The sequence below is a fragment of the Tenrec ecaudatus genome, unplaced genomic scaffold (genome assembly GCF_050624435.1).
Source record: "Tenrec ecaudatus isolate mTenEca1 unplaced genomic scaffold, mTenEca1.hap1 Scaffold_191, whole genome shotgun sequence".
NCBI lineage: Eukaryota > Metazoa > Chordata > Mammalia > Afrosoricida > Tenrecidae > Tenrec > Tenrec ecaudatus.
The window spans coordinates 239,045-258,267 of record NW_027458188.1 but is presented as its reverse complement, the minus strand read 5'-3'; the positions used below and the strand labels follow the sequence as shown (position 1 = coordinate 258,267).

General features: G+C 37.8%; 1 protein-coding gene across 1 annotated transcript in view; it reads right to left on the bottom strand.

Annotated features, from left to right (window-relative positions):
- Positions 1 to 19,223, bottom strand: part of LOC142436276 (thyrotropin-releasing hormone-degrading ectoenzyme-like) — a 333,189-nt gene that overhangs the window by 151,928 nt on the left and 162,038 nt on the right. Inside the window, exon 5 of the mRNA XM_075540034.1 lies at positions 3,155 to 3,292. Coding sequence (XP_075396149.1) covers positions 3,155 to 3,292 — 138 coding nt within the window. The remainder of the gene's footprint in view (positions 1 to 3,154; positions 3,293 to 19,223) is intronic.

The window sequence follows — 19,223 nt, the reverse complement described above, 5'->3', positions numbered from 1 at the left end:
CAGAATTCAATTTTTTGGTATATTGTACTTGAATTTAAAGATCATCTCTAGATGTTCTGCCTTGAACACGAAGAACCAAAGAAAAGATGAATATAGGATAACATCAAAGGACTATTAAAAAGACAGGAAAATAGAGAATAGCAAAATCAATGTCATAAAAGACTCAGAAGCTTGCTTTTGAGCATACAGTAGCTAAAGTAACTGGTAGAAATGAAAAAATAAGTGCGAGAAATTTTTATATATTATGTTTCTTCTAAAAGCAAAACAGCACCAGAAAAATTTCTCCATATTGGTGTGAGTGGCTTAAGAAAAGTAAAATTGAAATGGACCTGACATCTTTCATGACAAACAAGTGCATTTCAAAAGAAGAGATAATAAAAGATCTTAACCAAACACGGCAGCTTGAGAAGACAGCGGAAAACAGTTTAACAACATGTGGAAAGTCCTACAGTTGGAAAGCCCCAAGGGCAGAAGAGGGTGAGCAGATGTCAAGCTGAACGAACTGAAGAAAAACAGTAAGCCTCCAGTTAAAATTGAAGGATTCTACAGACAAAATATTAAATTATATATACATCAAAAGAAGATGGAAGGAATACACAAAGCACCCATATCACAAAGATTGGTCTGTATTTAATCACTCAGTAGGTAGCATTGTATCAAGAACAGGTGATACTGAAAGAAGCCTAAGTTTCACTGAAGGTGGAAGTTAAAAACAAGTTTTCAGAAATTGGAAAAATATCAAAGTAAACACTTTAAAACTCTCATGTAGCAGTAGAAGCCCTCACTAGTGTACCTCAAGAAACTGGCATAACCTACCAACCAACTGAAAGATATCCATGTTTGAGCCCATTCTTACTGGCAAGTAAAATTTTGCTGAAGATAATTCAACATCGTCAGGGAGCTGCACGTGGGACATCTTTACTGATGTCTAATTAGTCTTGGCTGAAAGCAAAGAATACCAGAAAGATGTTTACTTGTGTATCACAACTATGAAAAGATGTTGAACAGTGTGGGCCATTACAAACTATGTATTACACTGCAAATAATGGGAATTCAGGAACACTTAACTCATTCAAACAGCACAAGGGAACAGTATGCAGGCAATCAGGAAAGGTAAGCATCAGGGCTGGACCTTCTCACCATACTCGTTCAACATGTATGTGAAACAAATAATCCTCAGCCTGGATGAGATGGAAAATAATGTGGCATCAGAATCTGTAAAAGCCTCATTAACAACTGGCAACATACAAGTTAAGAAATATGCTTGCTGAAAGAAAAGAGGGCTTGAAGCACTTACTGTTGAAGACCTACTACTGCCTTCAATATGAGCCACAACTCAATTTAAAAAAACATGAATCCTCACAACTAAGCCAATCAGGATAAACGGTAGAAAGATTTCATTGATCAGAGATATAATTGGATCTACACTCAATGCTCATAAAGGCAGCAGCCAAGAAATCAAATGACAGTCACATACTGCAGTGGGCACATCTATTGTATAAGTTTCTTTAAAGAGTGAAAGAGCAAATGCGTCACTTTGAGGAATCAGACATGCAGACCCATGCCATGGTGTCTTCAGTTAGTTCATAATAAAGGAAGATCAGAGAGGATTTATGCGTTTACAATTAGAGGGTTGGAAAAGGATACTGAAAGAATGATGCCATCACAAGCAAAAGTCTTTTAGAAGATACAGCCAAAATGCTTCTTCGAAGCTCGCCTGGTGAGACTGAATCAGGAGCGTCCAGTCTTCAGAAGAAGACATCATGGGAGGTAAAAGACACGGTCATTGTAAATGAATAAGACACTTAACAGGATGGACTGACAAAATGGCTGCAACAGTGGACTCAAACATAACGACTTTGGTGCTCTGTTCTGTTGTGCACAGATAGGTCTTCACGCAAAGACTTCTAATGACACAGAACTTAATGTCGCCTATTTTAATAAAACACCAAAACACACTTTTTAATCATTGCACTGATGGGTAATTGTACATGGGGGTTTCTATTAAAACAGTTCATATTTTTATATATTATACGTCAACATAAACTCATTGGCAATGAGACAGTCACTACTAGAATGCAAAAGTAAAAGCATTTTTATTAAAAAGGGATATGTTTTCTAGAAAACCGTATTCGTAATTTTAATAAAACAGAAACAATATTCAATCTATAAAGTACAAACCAATCCTAATGGGTACAATTCATAACATCCTAAAATTGATGACTGGAGACATTAAACCTACTTTAACAATTATTTCAGCTCCAGTAAAACAAAATTCATTGCCATATAAGTAAGAAATAATGAGACACATGCTAGTGTTAAAAACAGAACCGGGGGAGAGAGGTACAAAGAAACATCATTATCCTGGCCCAGCTAACTACAGAAAAAAAGTTCATGCAAGAGATCCTAGCTCTAAGTCTAATTATTGTCCCAAACAAAGAAACCTATCCACTACCATTGAACCAATCCCGACTCCTTGGACAGAGGGGAACTGCCCTTCTCTTCCTCAGGCTGTGTATCTTTAAGGAGCCACGCCCGTCTCCCTCAGAGTGGGCTGGTGAGATCCATCCAGTGGCTTTTTGGTTACTGGCTGAGCACTTAACCATTGAACAACTACCATTCAACCCCCACACTATATCATCTTAAGTCTCATCTCTAGTTTTTGTTTATTACTCTTATTTCCAATAAAAGGCTTAATTCCCAAAATGTTCCCATATTGTTTATAAAATATACATAGCAGGTCATTGCCTATATCCTTCTACATTAGCCAACCAAAATAAACAAATATTTAAGAGCTACCACTGAAAAATAATTGTCACTATACTAGTCTGTTTTCTTATTGTTAATAATATCTGACGTTTATATAACACCGTTTGTACAGCAATCTCATATTGTGTCTCCAAACATTTATTCATTAGTACTTCCAATATTTCTATGCATGGTTTGGCAAATAATCATATCTGGTCTTCTACTTTATAAAACAAAGCCCTAACTCTTAAAGTGGCATGAGCCTACTAACTTCATATTTTCCAGCTCACAGTCCATTTCTATCTGCTAGGAGGAGGCAATACATAGAATCCACGCAGCATGAAGCAATTTGACTTCCCTGCATTGTGAAACAGCCAAGCGGTATTTGGGTCTTATTTATTCCCACCTTTTTGTATGCGATCCAGTCAAACACCCTGTCAATATCAGTTGCCTGTAGCACTTCCTGTGAGACCGGATGGGAACTGGCCAAGCCATCAAGCAGCATCACTTCATGCAGAACATCTGTCAGGAACCTCTGCTTTTCCTGCAATACAGATGAGTCAATATCATAGGTGATTCAGGGTTATGACAGAATGTGTGTGACAACTGCTACAGAATATGTGTCACTTAATTGATGAAGCTCATTAGTCTTAGATGGTGAGACTCAAGTGAAACCCAGTAAATAAAATGCCTCCTAAGTTACTTGAAAATGTAGGCGGCTGCTTTGAGCACGGCATGAAACAAAATCAATGAACTACTCTGGACTCTAAAGAGATTTTTTTTTTTAAATTGACTCTGTTTAACAGTGGGGAAAGCAAAATTTGGACAGTGGACACATAATGAAAGTGGCTAGGATACAGGCTTCGTGGGGTGTGCTACAACATAAAGACGACAATCCAGGTTTCACAGTGCCTTTGTAAGTGCATTCAGTATAAGAATACTAACTAGATTTCAGGCTTACAGTACTGTCTCACTATTTAGTATCACTAATCTCTAATACCATGTGAACAGGTCATCCTCCCTCCCCTTTCCATGCCCCCTGTGAGTGAGCGCGCACACACACACACACACACACACATTCTCTCTCTCTCTCTCTCTCCCCCCTTAAGAATGTGAAGAGAACACAAGTAATGAAAGATATAACATATGTGATGCATATGAGAATTCCAAATAACAAACACAAAGCAGATAACAATGCATAAGAATAATAATTTACCATGAAATTATAAAAAGTCAAAATTACAAGACTTCTCTTCTGTGTATCATTGAGATATCAGTCTCTACTCTATTAAAAGTAAATTTATTATGGTAGAAATAAAACACAGTAAAAAGTACTTTTCTGTTGTTTTGGATTTTAATATATCCTCCTTTAAGGAAGTGGCTTGGGTTTTGTCGCCAGCACACCAAGGATGCTGGCAGCTCTTAGTCCTCCTGGCCTCCTGCCTCCAAGGGGGGAGGAGTGAAATCAAAAAGAAGGTGTAAGGGATAACAAGGGCTAACTAGCCCCCAGACAGTTAGGAGCTAAAGAGTATCATTATGGAGATTAAAGGCTGCAGAGTTAAATTGCTCAAATCATTCTGAGCTCAGTCCTGGAGCGTCCCAGGTTTGAGCCAGCAGATAAACAGTATGTTATTTCTGAGCAAGTTGTAATTTCAAGCTGAGAGAAGACTAGTCCTGGAGTTAAATAAAATAGAAATGGAGAATAAATATACCATGAAAAGAATAGTTAACTAGCACATGTAAGTGTACATTCCTTTTTCTCATGCTTTAAAAAATATTTTGTTCATCATTGTTTACTTTGTACAGTTCAGTGGCTATATATTGGGCTTATTTATTCCTCTTTTACATTAAGAGTTCTACAGAAATCAGCTGTATTCTCTCAAAGAGAGCAATGCTGAAACAATTGAACCAAACCACATTCTCAATTACAGAGGAGTGCTCCAGATCCCGGGAGGCCATATATAAGAAGTTTACACTTGACTGAATTATATGAGAATATGGCATAAATAGGCTATATTTCTTCTCAAATAAACGTCCTACTTCAAGGCAAATTAAATAAAATGCAAATAGATATGATAGTTTAAATGGTTAATAATAAATAAAATAATACATACATATCTCATCTTGAGTCTACTAAAAAAGACATACTCAGGCTTTAGACAAATGACCTGGATTGATATAATAATGGAAAATCATGCACCAATTCAAAACAATTTTACAATTGATTTACTTCTAAGCAAATGTTCATACCTGTCATTCATGTAATTTCAAAATGTGCATTAAAAGTTACTTGATTTAGAATTGATGGAGGAAATTATAAAATATATCATTTTACTTCAACTTGACTAGTGAACATTTTTAAGAAGTACTAGCTGAAGGTGAGCTATCTCCATTCTGAAGATAAAAAGATACATCTTCAAATAGTGGTCACCTCCTGTAATACCTATTCCTCACACAAATAATCTAAAACTATAGTATATAAACCGAGTGTAAAATGATGCTTTATTTGAATTCAAGTTCCTAATATTTAGCAATACATAATATACACATTTATCAATATTAAAAATTATTATCAATATTAAAAGTAGTAAGCCCCTTTTAAAAATTTGTAATATTTAAATGATATTAAAAATGGTAATCTTAAAAATAAAAACAATCAAATTGTAGGAAATTTTGTCATATATCAATTTTGTTATGTTATATATGTACAGTGAATATTTTTATACCAATAAAAAAACAAACATTTTCTTTTCGGTAAGTAGAATGTCCATAAGCCATGTGTAAATATAGTACAGTCAGGTTATTAGCAAAACAATTCATCTACATGGTTGGAAAAAAGGATACTGTGTAATTGAGAAAAAAGGCTTATGTGCATAAAGATGAAAAGCAAGGGAAAAATCCTGGCAGGAAAACCCTCACAGAATCCTGAAGAAGGAGTACCCTCAACTGAGGAGAAAGCGAGAAAGATCCTAGCCAGAGGCAAGTCCAATTTCAGAAAACCTCAGAGTCTCAAGGGGAAAACATACTAATATTCTACAAAGACTTATGCCTATGTCACTACAAAATTTAAAATTATATACAGCATCCTAATTTTCAGTGACCCTCCTCAGCAGCAACAGGAAGAACAACAACAAGAACAAAGGAATCACTAAGTATTGATTCATTGTCTGTTGTTTACCAGGGGTTGGGAACTAAAAACAAAGTCAAACTTAATGAGCTTCTATACTATGACCCGGCATGGCATCCGGAGCCCACACTGACACACTGAAAGTAACTTTTTAGTACAAGAAAAGATGGATGGATGTCTGTGTTTTGTAGGGAAAAAAATCTATCTGTGGTGTTTAGTCAAAAGCTAATTTTATTTCATAGTTTAATGTCAAAGGGGTGGCCAGTCTACCATGGTCACAGAATCAGCAAAACAAGCCAAATTGAAGAACCTGAGTTATGTTTAAAGGGGACTTAATGTTAATAGGTGCAATGATTCCTATTATTACAATACAAGCACTGTATTAAGTTTTTTAATATCTGCATATCTAAATAGTTTCCGTAATCTCTTTGATACATATTCTTTTATAGGAAAATGCATGTTGAAGGATGAGTTGCTCAGATGGATAGGGGAAGCAGCTCAAAATGGTAAACTATAATCAGAGAAAACAATCTAGCACAAGGATTGACATACAACCGCCTCCCACAGGGACAAACAACAGAAAAGTGGATGATGGGAGACAGAGGATGATGTAAGATATGAAAATAATAATCTATAATGTATTAAGGGTTCAGGAGGGATGGAGGGAGGGAGAAATGAGAAGCTGATATCAAACGCTCAAGTAGAAAGAAAATGCTTTGAAAATGATAATGGCAACATATGCAAATGTGCTTGATACAATGGATTATGATAAGAGATGTAAGAGCCCCCAGTAGAAGTATTTAATAAAAAAAACCCACCAAACTCCACACTGTTTGAATCCTCAAATACCAACTTAAAGAGTTTGGTTTTTAGACAGTAGCAGAAATAATGTACAGTAAAAGTTATGTCTTTGTAAAATTAACTTAACTGCAGTATTCATGGAGGTTGGAGGTATGTAGACAGGAGACAGGAAGTGGCCACAGTACCTGAGAGAGCTTTTGGTGGAGTATTAGAACAGGTGTTAATGAAAGATGGGTGGAGCTCAGAGATAATCTTTAATGATAATTAAGTTGACATTGATGTCTTAGTCCACTTGTAAATGATGGGGACGGAATTCTCAGAGATTCACATGGCTTACAAAATGAAAGAATAATAAAAACAAATTAAAAACCATGAAGTCATTAACAGGAATCAGAGAGAAAGTTTGGTTTGGAGGGCAAGCTACAAGGTCAGCTATAATATCCTCTGATGAAAGGGACCATGACTCAAAAGGAGATGCACAACAGGCAACTACAGGGAAAGCCAGAGTCCTGGAGCAAAGGGAAATGGTCAAAATGTTGCCAATAAATTGTAGTTTGTATAGAAAAATCAATGTAATGTCAGAATCTATTTTTTATTTCTTACATTAGCATTTCATTCGTTAGCATTTACCATTATATGTGGAAAGAATTAGAATTATTATCACATTCTTAAATATGCCTGAGTCATTTATTCTATTCTTTGATATCTCAACATGAGCTCCACCCGAACATGTCAAAGCGTGATAAGCTAAACCGCATAGGCCCCGTCTAACAACCGTCACAAAGAGCCCAGGCAGTGCAGATTAGCCACTGGACCATTAACCACAGGCTTTCTGCTCCCATCAAGGTTTACGGCCTTGGAAACCCCATGGGACAGTTCTACTGATTCTGACTCATAGGGTCACTACGAGTCAGCATCTGTCACTAGTGATAGGTTGAAGATAAGGAGAACTGATAGGAAGAGGTCAGTATCATTTAAATCGATTATGAGATGGAATCATTTTAATAAAGGGTAAGACCAGACAGTGGTTTTGACTCTGTCTTGGGGGTAGGGGGAAAGTAAAGGGTATCATGAGAGGGACAAGGGGTAGGGTCAGAGTGGAAGAGCAGAGAAAAATCTGAACGACTATCAAAAAAAGGTAGATACATGAAGCCAAGTTTAGGAGGATCTGAGTGAAACGTGACCCAATTTAAGACACGGTGCGGTATGCACAGGCACGGAGAGATCAGGAAAGAAATGCCTACAGCAGATGTAGGTTACATCAGAGTAGCTTAAAAGATTCAATTATCTAGAAGGAGGGATGTAACCATAAAAGGATCTTTTAGCATTCCTAAAATAAAATACATTAACAGTGCTCAAAGTTTGATAAAATAGCCCTGATTAAAAGAAAAACACCTCTCATTCACTGTATGGTCTTGAGCAAGATGCTGAGCCTTTTCAGACCTCAGTGTCTCTCAACTGTAAGTATATGGGGTTATGAACAGAGAAGAAGAACATGTGTTGTTCTACAACTATTTATTGAACTCCTGCTGCATTTCAGATGGTGTGGGTGGTCATGAGCATCGAGGTGCAAAGCATGGGCCCTACCTTCAAAGACTATAGTTATAGAAGGGAAAAGGGGTGAAAACAAACAGTGAAAAACCATTTCTTCTACATACAAAATAAAAGTGGGTTCCAGATATATTTTGACTACACAGAGAAAGCAGTGGTTTTATATTCTTTGGCCTGGTGAAGGGCCAGGAAGGTGCCTGGGGTGATAGTTTGAGTTGTCTTTTTTAAGAGAATGAAAGAGAAAGGGATATTTTCGGCACACAGGGCTGGGTGGGCAGAGTAATGAAAATCAGAAACAAAATGGGATAAATGGTTGGGGATGAACAGAGAGAGAGAGAGAGAGAGAGAGAGAGAGAGAGAGAGAGAGAGAGAGAGAGAAGTTTTCAAGCATTTCTCATGGAAGTCTAGGAATCTAGAGGAGTGACTTTATCATATTCATGGGTAGAGACTTAACTGTGAATTAAGAGTGAGGAATAAAAAGAAAACAAGAGGCAAACAACATTTCTTAACTCCACACAAGGTTTACAATATGGACTGGAGCTTTGTGATCACAAAATATTGTTAGCAATTGTTTCTTTCAAATTTAATTCAATTTGGGGGTAACCAATGGAGATCAAACAAAATAATATACTTCATGTCTGAATTAAATAGAGATGTAAGGATAAGTCAAAAAGTATTACTATAAAATCATATAAGCAAAATTACTAAAATGTGAAGCTACTGCTTTTCAATAAACCTCCTAAGTCTATCCACTGCTGGTGGCAGTCTTTCTATCTCACCTTTACCCAAATAACTCATCCTTCTTCGATTTATACCTTCAAAGCAGAAGTTCTGTTGTTCTGAAGGGGCTCCTTAATAAAAAGAAGCCTGAAGTGGCAAGATCAGGGTGGTAAGGTGGATGTGGGAAAGTTGCCAAACAAAATTCCCAATAAAATAGAGCACACTTTGCTACCCCAGGAGAACTAGTACCCCTGTCCTGGCTGTCCCCACAGCACTCTCTACATTCATTGCTCTCTCTCCCACAGGACTCGGCTTTCCTGCTGACTTTCAAGCTAACTGAAATTGCCACATAAAACTAAATTCACAATTATGAGGTTTATTAGGGGCTTTACGAAGTTAAATTCATGTGAGAAATGCTCAGGATACTGGGTTCATTCAGGACCGTTTCCTCTCTGCAGTGCCCATACTCAGCCCCTCTCTGGCCCTCAGCCTCTTGGTGGACCCCGGCCCTGCTCTGGCAATGATACAAAGCTCTTTTAGGCTGCCAATAAATGCCCGAAGAATCTGTCACCCACTCTAAGCCTCTCCCAGAAGTGACTCAGCTCTAGCGCCACGGGTCAACAAGCCAAGCTCCCTAAATTAGGTGCACAGAAGAACCCCACTTCATAAGCCAGCATCCTGCCCCCAAACATTCAACCTTCCCTGCTCTGCAGTATGGGAAGCCCACTAGTCTGTCTCATCATCCAGCCCCTGGTCTGGCTGCGGATCCTCTGCCACTCCTCTGGTGTCACGGCGGTCTCTTGGATCAAGTGCATGTGCAGGGACCTTAGGGTCCAAAGGACACACCCCTCTCCTGGCTTTTCTTTCTTCCTAGTGGTGATTCTCCCCAATGGTTTCTGAGATGGCTTGTTTTATACCCATTGGTATGGTAATCACGATTAACTTTATTAGCAATTACTTACAGCTGAATCATAATCCAATCAGTATTTCCCCCAACCTTATTATCCAGACTGATCGAGAAAATAAATTTCATTTCGTTGGAGGAAGCAAGAGTTGTCTGGAAGAACCAAAATTAAAGAACCAGAATTCACAGTCTTGCATTGTGAATGCAGTTTTCAGTATTTTAAAAACGTCTTCATAATGCATCCCTGTAATCGCCCTGTTTCCTTTGTGAGAAACCAATCAGGATCATTCCTTTAGAATCTCCCCCAAACAACCACCATGACCTTCTGAGTTGAACTTTGTGACTGAATTTAATGGGCCCAACAGATCGTCTCTGAAGTCGCTGCTTGGTTGGACCTCCCTTTTGACGGTACCCCAACGACAGACTGTGGCTGCCATCGAATCAGTTCCAACGCCTATGGACCTTACATACAAGCGAAGTCAGCATGGCCCGCTCCTGCGCCACCTTCTCACTGCTCTTGCGCTTGAATCCGCTGTCAGTCTGTCTTGTTGATGCCTTTCATCTTTTCTCATGTCCTTTTCCAGAGAATGGTCTCTCCTGACAACACATCCAAAGTATCTGAGATCAAGTCTCACCACCCTTGCCTCTAAGAAGCATTCTCACTATACTTCTTCTAGGAAATATTTGTTTGTCCTTTGGCAATCAATAGTATTTGACAGATAAGTGATGATTAATGAGTAATAAGAGTATATCACTGCAATAATGTTTCTGCAGTCACCCACTCATCACAGAGACATGCTTACAAGTGTTTTATTTGGAATAAACTCATGTAAACTGAAACCCTACTATCGATTCTCTTGACTTGCCCGTAGATAGACATATATATATACATATATATTCATGTATGTATAAAAATAACCAAATAAATGGAATGTATTCCTTCTTAGATATTTGAAATAATACCTTATTCCAAAATATATTTTCTAAATGTAAATTAAATCTAATCACTATGAAACACTGAATGTTTTTAAAGCCCATAATGTTCTCTTACGTAATATAGGTACTTTTCTAATCCATTGTTTCTGATCAATAAAAACATTGGATTAAATTATTCAACAATGTAATCTAAACCTAATTGTTTACTGACTGTTTACTGTACGAGAGGGGCTGTATTAGTACTAAAAGGCTACAGAAACAAATATAACTACAATCTTTTTCTTGCCTCTAAGAAACTCCCTGTAGGTAAAGAACAGTGGACAGGTGTACAATCAGTTAACATCATGTGACACATGCAAGGTTATTAGCATAAAGAAACTATAATGATGTAGCGATTAGAGAGAAATTTAAGGGTAAAATGTTTTTTCTGGACTTATGCTCTTGTTAATTTCACATCAGTTAATTCATCTATTTGGGAGAAAAGATGAGGCTTTCTACTCCTGTACCGACTACTCAGTCTCAGAAACTCACAGGAGCAGCTTCACCCTGTCCTATAGGCCCACTATGACTCGATGGCACTAAGTGAATACACCATAAAGAAATAAGATGTAATATGCCATCTATGTTTCATTTCTATGAAAATCTATCTTATCATAAGAACAAGATTAAAAAGATTTCTCAGTTCAAAAGTTCGCCGCATGTATCATTACTAACATGAACCCCAGAACTATACAAGGTTAAAATAAAACAGACAGGTACACACACACAGCTGAGCTTTCCACTCTTATTCTTCATGATTTATTCATGTCATGACAAAGGTGAAAGTAGAAGAATATGATCAAGAATTCAAACTAGAGGAAAATGTATTGAAGAATAAAATCTACTAGGTTTCATTCATGCTTCACAGTGACATGGTATCTAGTTAACTTTTCAATTACCATAAGTAAACACATAATATAAATGCATATTTCTGAAATTTAGAAATTATTTGGATCCCAAGTGTGCTATGATATTAAAAGAACCTAACTAATTTATATTTTATAGATAACTTAAACATACTTGTAGATAAAGTAAGACTAAAAAATAGCTATTGAAAATAATTTCTGATTCTATATAACAATGTATATAAAAATTAACATTTCAAAATTCAGTTAAAATAAGACACCTGAGAAAATGAAATACATTATTTTCATATATAGGTTATAGAAACACAATATTTATATTGAAGTCAAACTTGTATAAGCAAATACATATACACTGGGCATTAAAAATAAATTTTGAAGCAATCATTTTTAATGTGTTCAATGCAATAAACACAAGGTTTGCTTCTGTATTTGTAGACAAAAGTTTTCAGAGAAAATAGTACATGAACAGAAACTTCAGGAAGCTCTCTTATGACACTACACTATGCCAGGATCTCAGTAATAAGCTCCTTCGGAACTCAAGGAACCATGCTATCACCTATTATCCCCTCTGCCACCCAGGGTCACTTAAGGCCTTGGACATAGGATGGGGCAGTTCATCTACGTCCTATAAGAGCACCAGGAGTCAAATTTGACTTGTGGACAAGAAATGGGTTTGTGTTTTTCTGTTGTATAGTAACTATCTGAAATAAGTATGGGGTTCTTTTAACTGTCGATCACTTTTCATCTACTGCAAAGCCATCAGTTTGCTAATGTGTCTGAATCAACGTATGAACTGAGAAAGCAACTCTATTTCTATAAGAATGTCCTGAGCAACTTTATCAGTGACTTAAGTGACTCCTGGCTCACGACTTTAGGAGCTGCTGGCTTGACAGCAATGAACAGCAGCACGCTCTCAAACAAGAGAACGTGGGTCACATGGTGGGTCCCTTCAGCAACCACATCCTGCAGCTGTTGTGTATCCTTTGTAATTTTCAAGATCCCTGTGCCATACTTCCTAATAGCCAAGACCTGAAGCACCTCAGAGAAAATGCTAAGGTTGAACATTCACTGCATTGGATTATAAGCAATCAAATCCTGGAATTCCCACAGACTTACTCAATCCTCTTAAAGCTACAGTGCAATATTGGCATGGCAGATGTTATCATCAATCCATCACTCAAGTTTTCATTAATTACGATAATCTTAGGTCTTTTACAATAATCATGAAGATGCTCCAAACACTGTCAATCATAGTAATAATTATGAACAGGTTGTCTAATTACATAGCTCATTCTGATTCTAGTGGCCCAAAAAATTACTGTGAACAATCACCATATGCTAAGTGTTTTCCTACAACCCTCTTAATTAACACAAGTAATTTAATTTCCCCTTATTTTTTGAGGATTTTATAACTTCTTCCTCTGTTTTGCTCCAAATACATGTCCAATATTGTTTCATGTATTTTTAATCTCTATATTATTTTTAGTCAAATAAATGCAGTCCTGATATAGACACGGGAACTAATGTTTTTCATAATTTATCTGATTATTTCATTTCATAATTATTGTTATTTTGTCCGATTTTATGATGAAGCCCTTCCTATGTGCTGTAGAGTGAAACGTTGAGACGTGATGGTAAACAAGACTGTCCCTGATATGGTGTAATCTCCCAGGGGAGTCTGTTTTCCTCTCCTGTAATACTTGTTATCATTAACTGCTAATGAGTCAGCTCACAGGTCTTGGAGGCCCCGGTCAAGGCATCAGTCTTTCGATGGATGTTGGACTGTATTGTTGTGATCCCCAGAAGTTGTATTATAGGTCTTTCTTCCTAGTTCATCTTCATCTGCAATTTCTATAGAAGCAGTATAGCAGCATGTAAGCCTCCACAGACAGACTGATGGTGGCAGGACTGCGGTGCGTGGGCTGGGAGCTAACTCTGGGTCTGTTGGTTTGAAGATTCTACCACTGAGACACCAATGCCCCATCTTTTCACACAGACTCAAGCCTGCTGACTCTTCATTTCAGTGTGTCATTTCAGGATCCTGCCCAGATTTTTTAAGCTTCTGAGAGATATTACCTCTGACAAGATTCTCATCTTTCAATAATCCTATCTCTACTTTGACACTGAGAATATTATACTCTATCTCTATACTCAATTTTCTGACAGCCGATAAGACATTAAAATCAAATAAAATTTGGCAATCCTTTTAAGTCCTGGCACATGTATTCCTCACATCATCACAAGAAATCTGTGTCATTTTTCAGATACACATACTAAGCTAATCAAGGTACTCTAATATTGATTAGTAAAATGAAATTCATAGTATTGGTTAATGCCTACTAATTTTCTTAAACATATTTCAACACTGTTTCAATCTTAAAATCATTCAGTCTGAAAATTTACAAGGATAAGCTAAGCAACACTAACTTTTTTTTTCTTTTTTTACATTTTATTAGGGACTCATACAACTCTTATCACAATCCATACATATATATACATCAATTGTATAAAGCACATCCATACATTCCCTGCCCCAATCATTCTCAATGAATTTGCTCTCCACTTAAGCCCCTTGCTTCAGGTCCTCTTTTTTTTTTCCCTCCCTCCCCTTTCCCCCCTCCCTCATGTGCCCTTGGTAATTTATACATCGTTATTTTGTCATATCTTGCCCTATCCGGAGTCTCCCTCCCCCCCCTTCTCTGCTGTCCCTCTCCCAGGGAGGAGGTCACATGTGGATCCTTGTAATCAGTTCCCCCTTTCCAACCCACTCACCCTACACTCTCCCAGCATCGCCCCTCACACCCTTGGTCCTGAAGGTATCATCCACCCTGGATTCCCTGTGCCTCCAGCCCTTATATGTACCCGTGTACAACCTCTGCCCTATCCAGCCCTGCCAGGTAGAATTCGGATCATGGTAGTTGGGGGGAGGAAGCATCCAGGATCTGGGGGAAAGCTGTGTTCTTCATCGGTACTACCTCGCACCCTAATTAACCCATCTCCTCTCCTAAACCCCTCTATGAGGGGATCTCCATTGGCTGACACTTGGGCCTTGGGTCTCCACTCTGCACTTCCCCCTTCATTTAATATGGTATATATATACATATATACATATACATATATACATATACACACATATACACATACATACACACACATATCCTTTTTTTTTTTTGCATGATGCCTTATACCTGGTTCCTTGGCACCTCGTGATCGCACTGGCCGGTGTGCTTCTTCCATGTGGGCTTTTTTGCTTCTGAGCTAGTTGGCCGCTTGTTCACCTTTAAGCCTTTAAGACCCCAGACACTATCTCTTTTGATAACCGGGCACCATCAGCTTTCTTCACCACATTTGCTTATGCACCCATTTGTGTTCAGCGATCCTATCATGGAGGTGTGCAGTCAATGATATGATTTTTTGTTCTTTGATGCCTGGTAACTGATCCCTTCGGGACCACTCGATCACACAGGCTGGTGTGTTCTTCCATGAAGACTTTGTTGTTTCTGAGCTAGATGGCTGCTTGTTTATCTTCAAGCCTTTAAGACCCCAGTCACTATCTCTTTTGATAGCCGGGCACCATCAGCTTTCTTCACCACATTTACTTGTTCACCCACTTTGGCTCCAGCCGTTGTGTCGGGAGAGTGAGCATCATAGAGTTCCAATTTAATAAAAGAAGGTATTCATGCATTGAGGGAGGCAACACTAACTTTTTTAGAATATGAACCAAATTGCTAATTTATTCTGTATTATTTTAATTTATGAAATAAATAACAATTCAAGTAACTTGAATTCTGTAACAAATTCTTATTGACTTGATGAGTAGTTTCATGAAATACTCTCATTTTTACACTTTAATTTCAATATTTAGTGATATAACTGGGCAGTTCATCAAATACCTGCCCTGATCACATGCTATCAGATCACAGAAGACTTTATCATCTCAGTGAAATTAAAAATTATTTCTTTTTCTGATTTGAAGGTTTAGTAATGTACAACAACTACTCCAGCCCCGAGGAGCATACAGAACAGAGAATCTCAGGCCCAGAAAATTACCCAATTCAGAAATAGTTTTCATTTTTATTTCCCCACCAAATAAATATTACCTTATTTATAAAGCAAGCTATCATATCCATAAACTGATTATTGAATTAGTTGAGGAAAATTCCCTATATGGAATATAAACTCTGAATTATCAATCCATTTGTATTGTATAGAAATATTAAATTATCAACATTTCAGAATTATTCAGGAATAGAAGAGACATATTCAAAATATATGTGAAGATCCTCTTTTTTCTGCTCGTCTCATAAATTTTAATAAATGGTTCATAAAATTCTCCATCACAAAACATTCTTGGGCTCTATGTGCAGTAAAACTGTACGTCTGCTTCTCACAGTAACAATGGTATTGGTAATAATGATAGGGAAACACTCTTAATGTTTATCTTTAAAATTACCATATGACTGAAGCAGTACAGGGATTTTAAATATAAAGAACATTTTGGAGATGGATAAATAAGATTACATTGTTAGTATGTGAAAGAGAACCAAAATTTGAATCTATGGGCCAGTGTTGGTGATTGTTGGATGCTATTGAGTCAGTTCCCAAAAAAACCAAAATGGAAAATTCTTTGCCAGAGAGTTGATGCTGATTCATAACATAGGCCAGTCAATGCTAACTCATCCTGTAGGTTCAGAACTTCCCCCTTCACGTTTCTGAGGCTGTAACTGTTTACTGGAGTAGCAAGTCCAACTTCCACGATGTCATCGGGGCTCCTTTATAAATGGTAGGGTAGCCGAAAGATTCATCGAACTTCATTGTAAACATGTGTCAGGTTGTACTCCTTGTATTGATTTTAAGATTATATTAACTCCATTTGCTGATTTATTTAGAAAATAATGAAACTAAATTGATAAAATATAAATCACCTTTTGGGGTTTGTGTTAGTCTGGGTACTTTAGAGAAACAAATGCACAGAAATGCATGTATAAGAGAGTTTTATATAAAGGGGAAGTGAACATCAAGAAAACCTCCCAACCCAGTGCTGCCCAAGCCCACAAATCCAACATTAGCCCATATGTCTGACACCAATCCACAAAGTCCTCCATCTCACAAAACACACACTATGATGCCGACTGCAGGAGGAAAGTCGAATCAGTGAATGTGTAAACATCTCAGCGCTGGCAGGGGTCTCCACACAGCTGCTCCAGCACCCAGGGCTGCATCGGGGTAGGCCCATGTGGCTTCTCCTCAAGAATGTCTTGCAGGAAGTGAGCCTGGCCAGCTGAAGTAGGGAACTGGCTAAGGTAACTGCACCCTGATCTGACCATCAGAAAACAAGAGACCTGAGAATTAGAAAGGCGAGGCTCACTGAGCCATTTATCTTTCTGTCCTTTAATGGAGCCCACATATGTTTGTCAGCCAGGTTGGCACAGTAAACTAACTACCTCAGGGTTCATGGATGCAGACCCCAAACCCACTCTCATCGAGTTGATTCTGACTTATAGTGACTACCTGACCTAGGATGTCGACCTGACCTTTAGTGTTTCCAGGAATTGAAATCTTTATGGGAGCAGAGCGCCTCATCTTTCTTTTGAGGCGCAGTCCAGTGTGTAACCAACTCTGCCACCAGGGATCCTTCATGGATGCAGAGAGATACCTAAAGGGTGTAAAGCATGGTGGTTTGGAATCATATAATACACTTCACACTCTTGAGAAAAGCAACAATAGAGAAGACGTGTACTCTCAAAGGATCGGTTTAGTAAATTATCTTTCTTCGGGATAAGTGAATACATGCCATGTGTTTTGTGTTATATAGTAAATGTTTCCTATTCTTTAATGGTAAAATTCTTTCATTATTAATGGATGACAAATACATCTCTTTTCCCCCCTTTCTCTTCACAAAGATCTTGTGATAGTTTCTTTGTGTGCCAAAAAGGAACCTGTAGGAAGATGTGGGTGGAGGATAGCCTGTCAATCAGGTTTCAGCTTGATGACCTCCTTAGGAGGTGAGACCAAGATCAATGGCTCTCTGGAGGCAGGCCTCTCTCCCTCTCTCCCAGGTGCTTGAACCAGCCAGTGAGCTGCCTGAGCTGCCTGCCCCATCTCAACAGGTGTGCTGTGGTAGCTTAGCTGTGGGATGTGCAAAGCTCTGTTCCACCTGGTGGACCTTGTCACTGTGCTGCTCCACCTTGCTCTGTCTGCAACCTGCGGGCTGACTCCGCTTGTCTTGCCATCACTGCATACACTGCAACAACTGCCAGCTACATCGTCTCACTACACCTCCAGGCTCCACCGAGACCTGCTTTGCTTCCCTGAGCTACCTGCCTCTGCTCCACCTCACTACTTCCTCATCCTACTGTCTGCTTCGTTGGCCTTGGGCTAGTGACCATGTAAATTGGAGTATCTTTTATATTAAATGTCCCATGAAAGTGAGTTGGCCTGAAATCTCTGTGTTGCTGTGCAGACTACTTTGCTGCTAATTTGTTTCACTCTATAAATTACTATCTCTGTATCGACCTATCATCTGTAATCATAAGCGCCCTGGTTTGGTTTCTGTAGAAAGCCCTGCATAACATATTAACGTAGAGCTCTTCTTTATTTTGACTGATGACCTTTCTCTGGTGTCATCTGCGCAGTGGTAAAGTAATTTTATGAAAATTAAAAGCAAAACAAGCCCAGTTTCACTAGTTTAGACATGGCGTTGTGTTGTAAGGGTTTTTAGATCGCATAGCTGCCTGGCTAAATATGAGTGATAATTACAAATTCATTATTTTTTAGGTATCTTTTTAATCCCCAGTGTTCATTGTTGGTTGTGTGTCATTATAGGTTTTGTAAGACAAATTATTTTTAACTAACATGGAAACATGCTAAATGATATCTGATGCTGAACAATTATTATAGGGAGATGTACACTGCTATCAGAGATGGTGACCAGGAGAACAGCATAATCCACTGTAATAAAGATATGCTTAAAGGCACGGATATCTGACAGAACACTTCATAGTTTTGGCATCTCTTTTTGGTGTTATCAAAATTTTAGTTTATCAAATGTGTGTATATATATATTTAGCAAGTTGGCATATTTTGCTTACCTACTGCTCTTATTTGAAAAAGGAATAACTAGAGTAACTTTCCCTACAATATAAAATTATATAAGGGGTATCCTTGCATTACTATTCAGCTTCACGTTCATTAATGGTCTTCTAACTGGGAAATATATGATTTTTCCCCATTTAGTACTTGGTTTTAAAAGTCCTCAGGACACACAGAAAGACCTTGACACCCAAAATGCCTTAAAACGGTTCTCTGTGAAAATTCCTTATTCTGAAAGGAATGCTTATTTATCTTTTATCTCTAGTTTCAAAACTCAAAACAGTATTTTCTAAAATGAATTCATGTTTTTAAAAAATCATTGACTAAGAACATATATAAAATTCTTTTTAAAATTTTAATAAATCATTTTATTAGGGGCTCTTATAGCTCTTATATCCATATATCAAATGTATCAAGCATATTTGTACACATGTTGCCA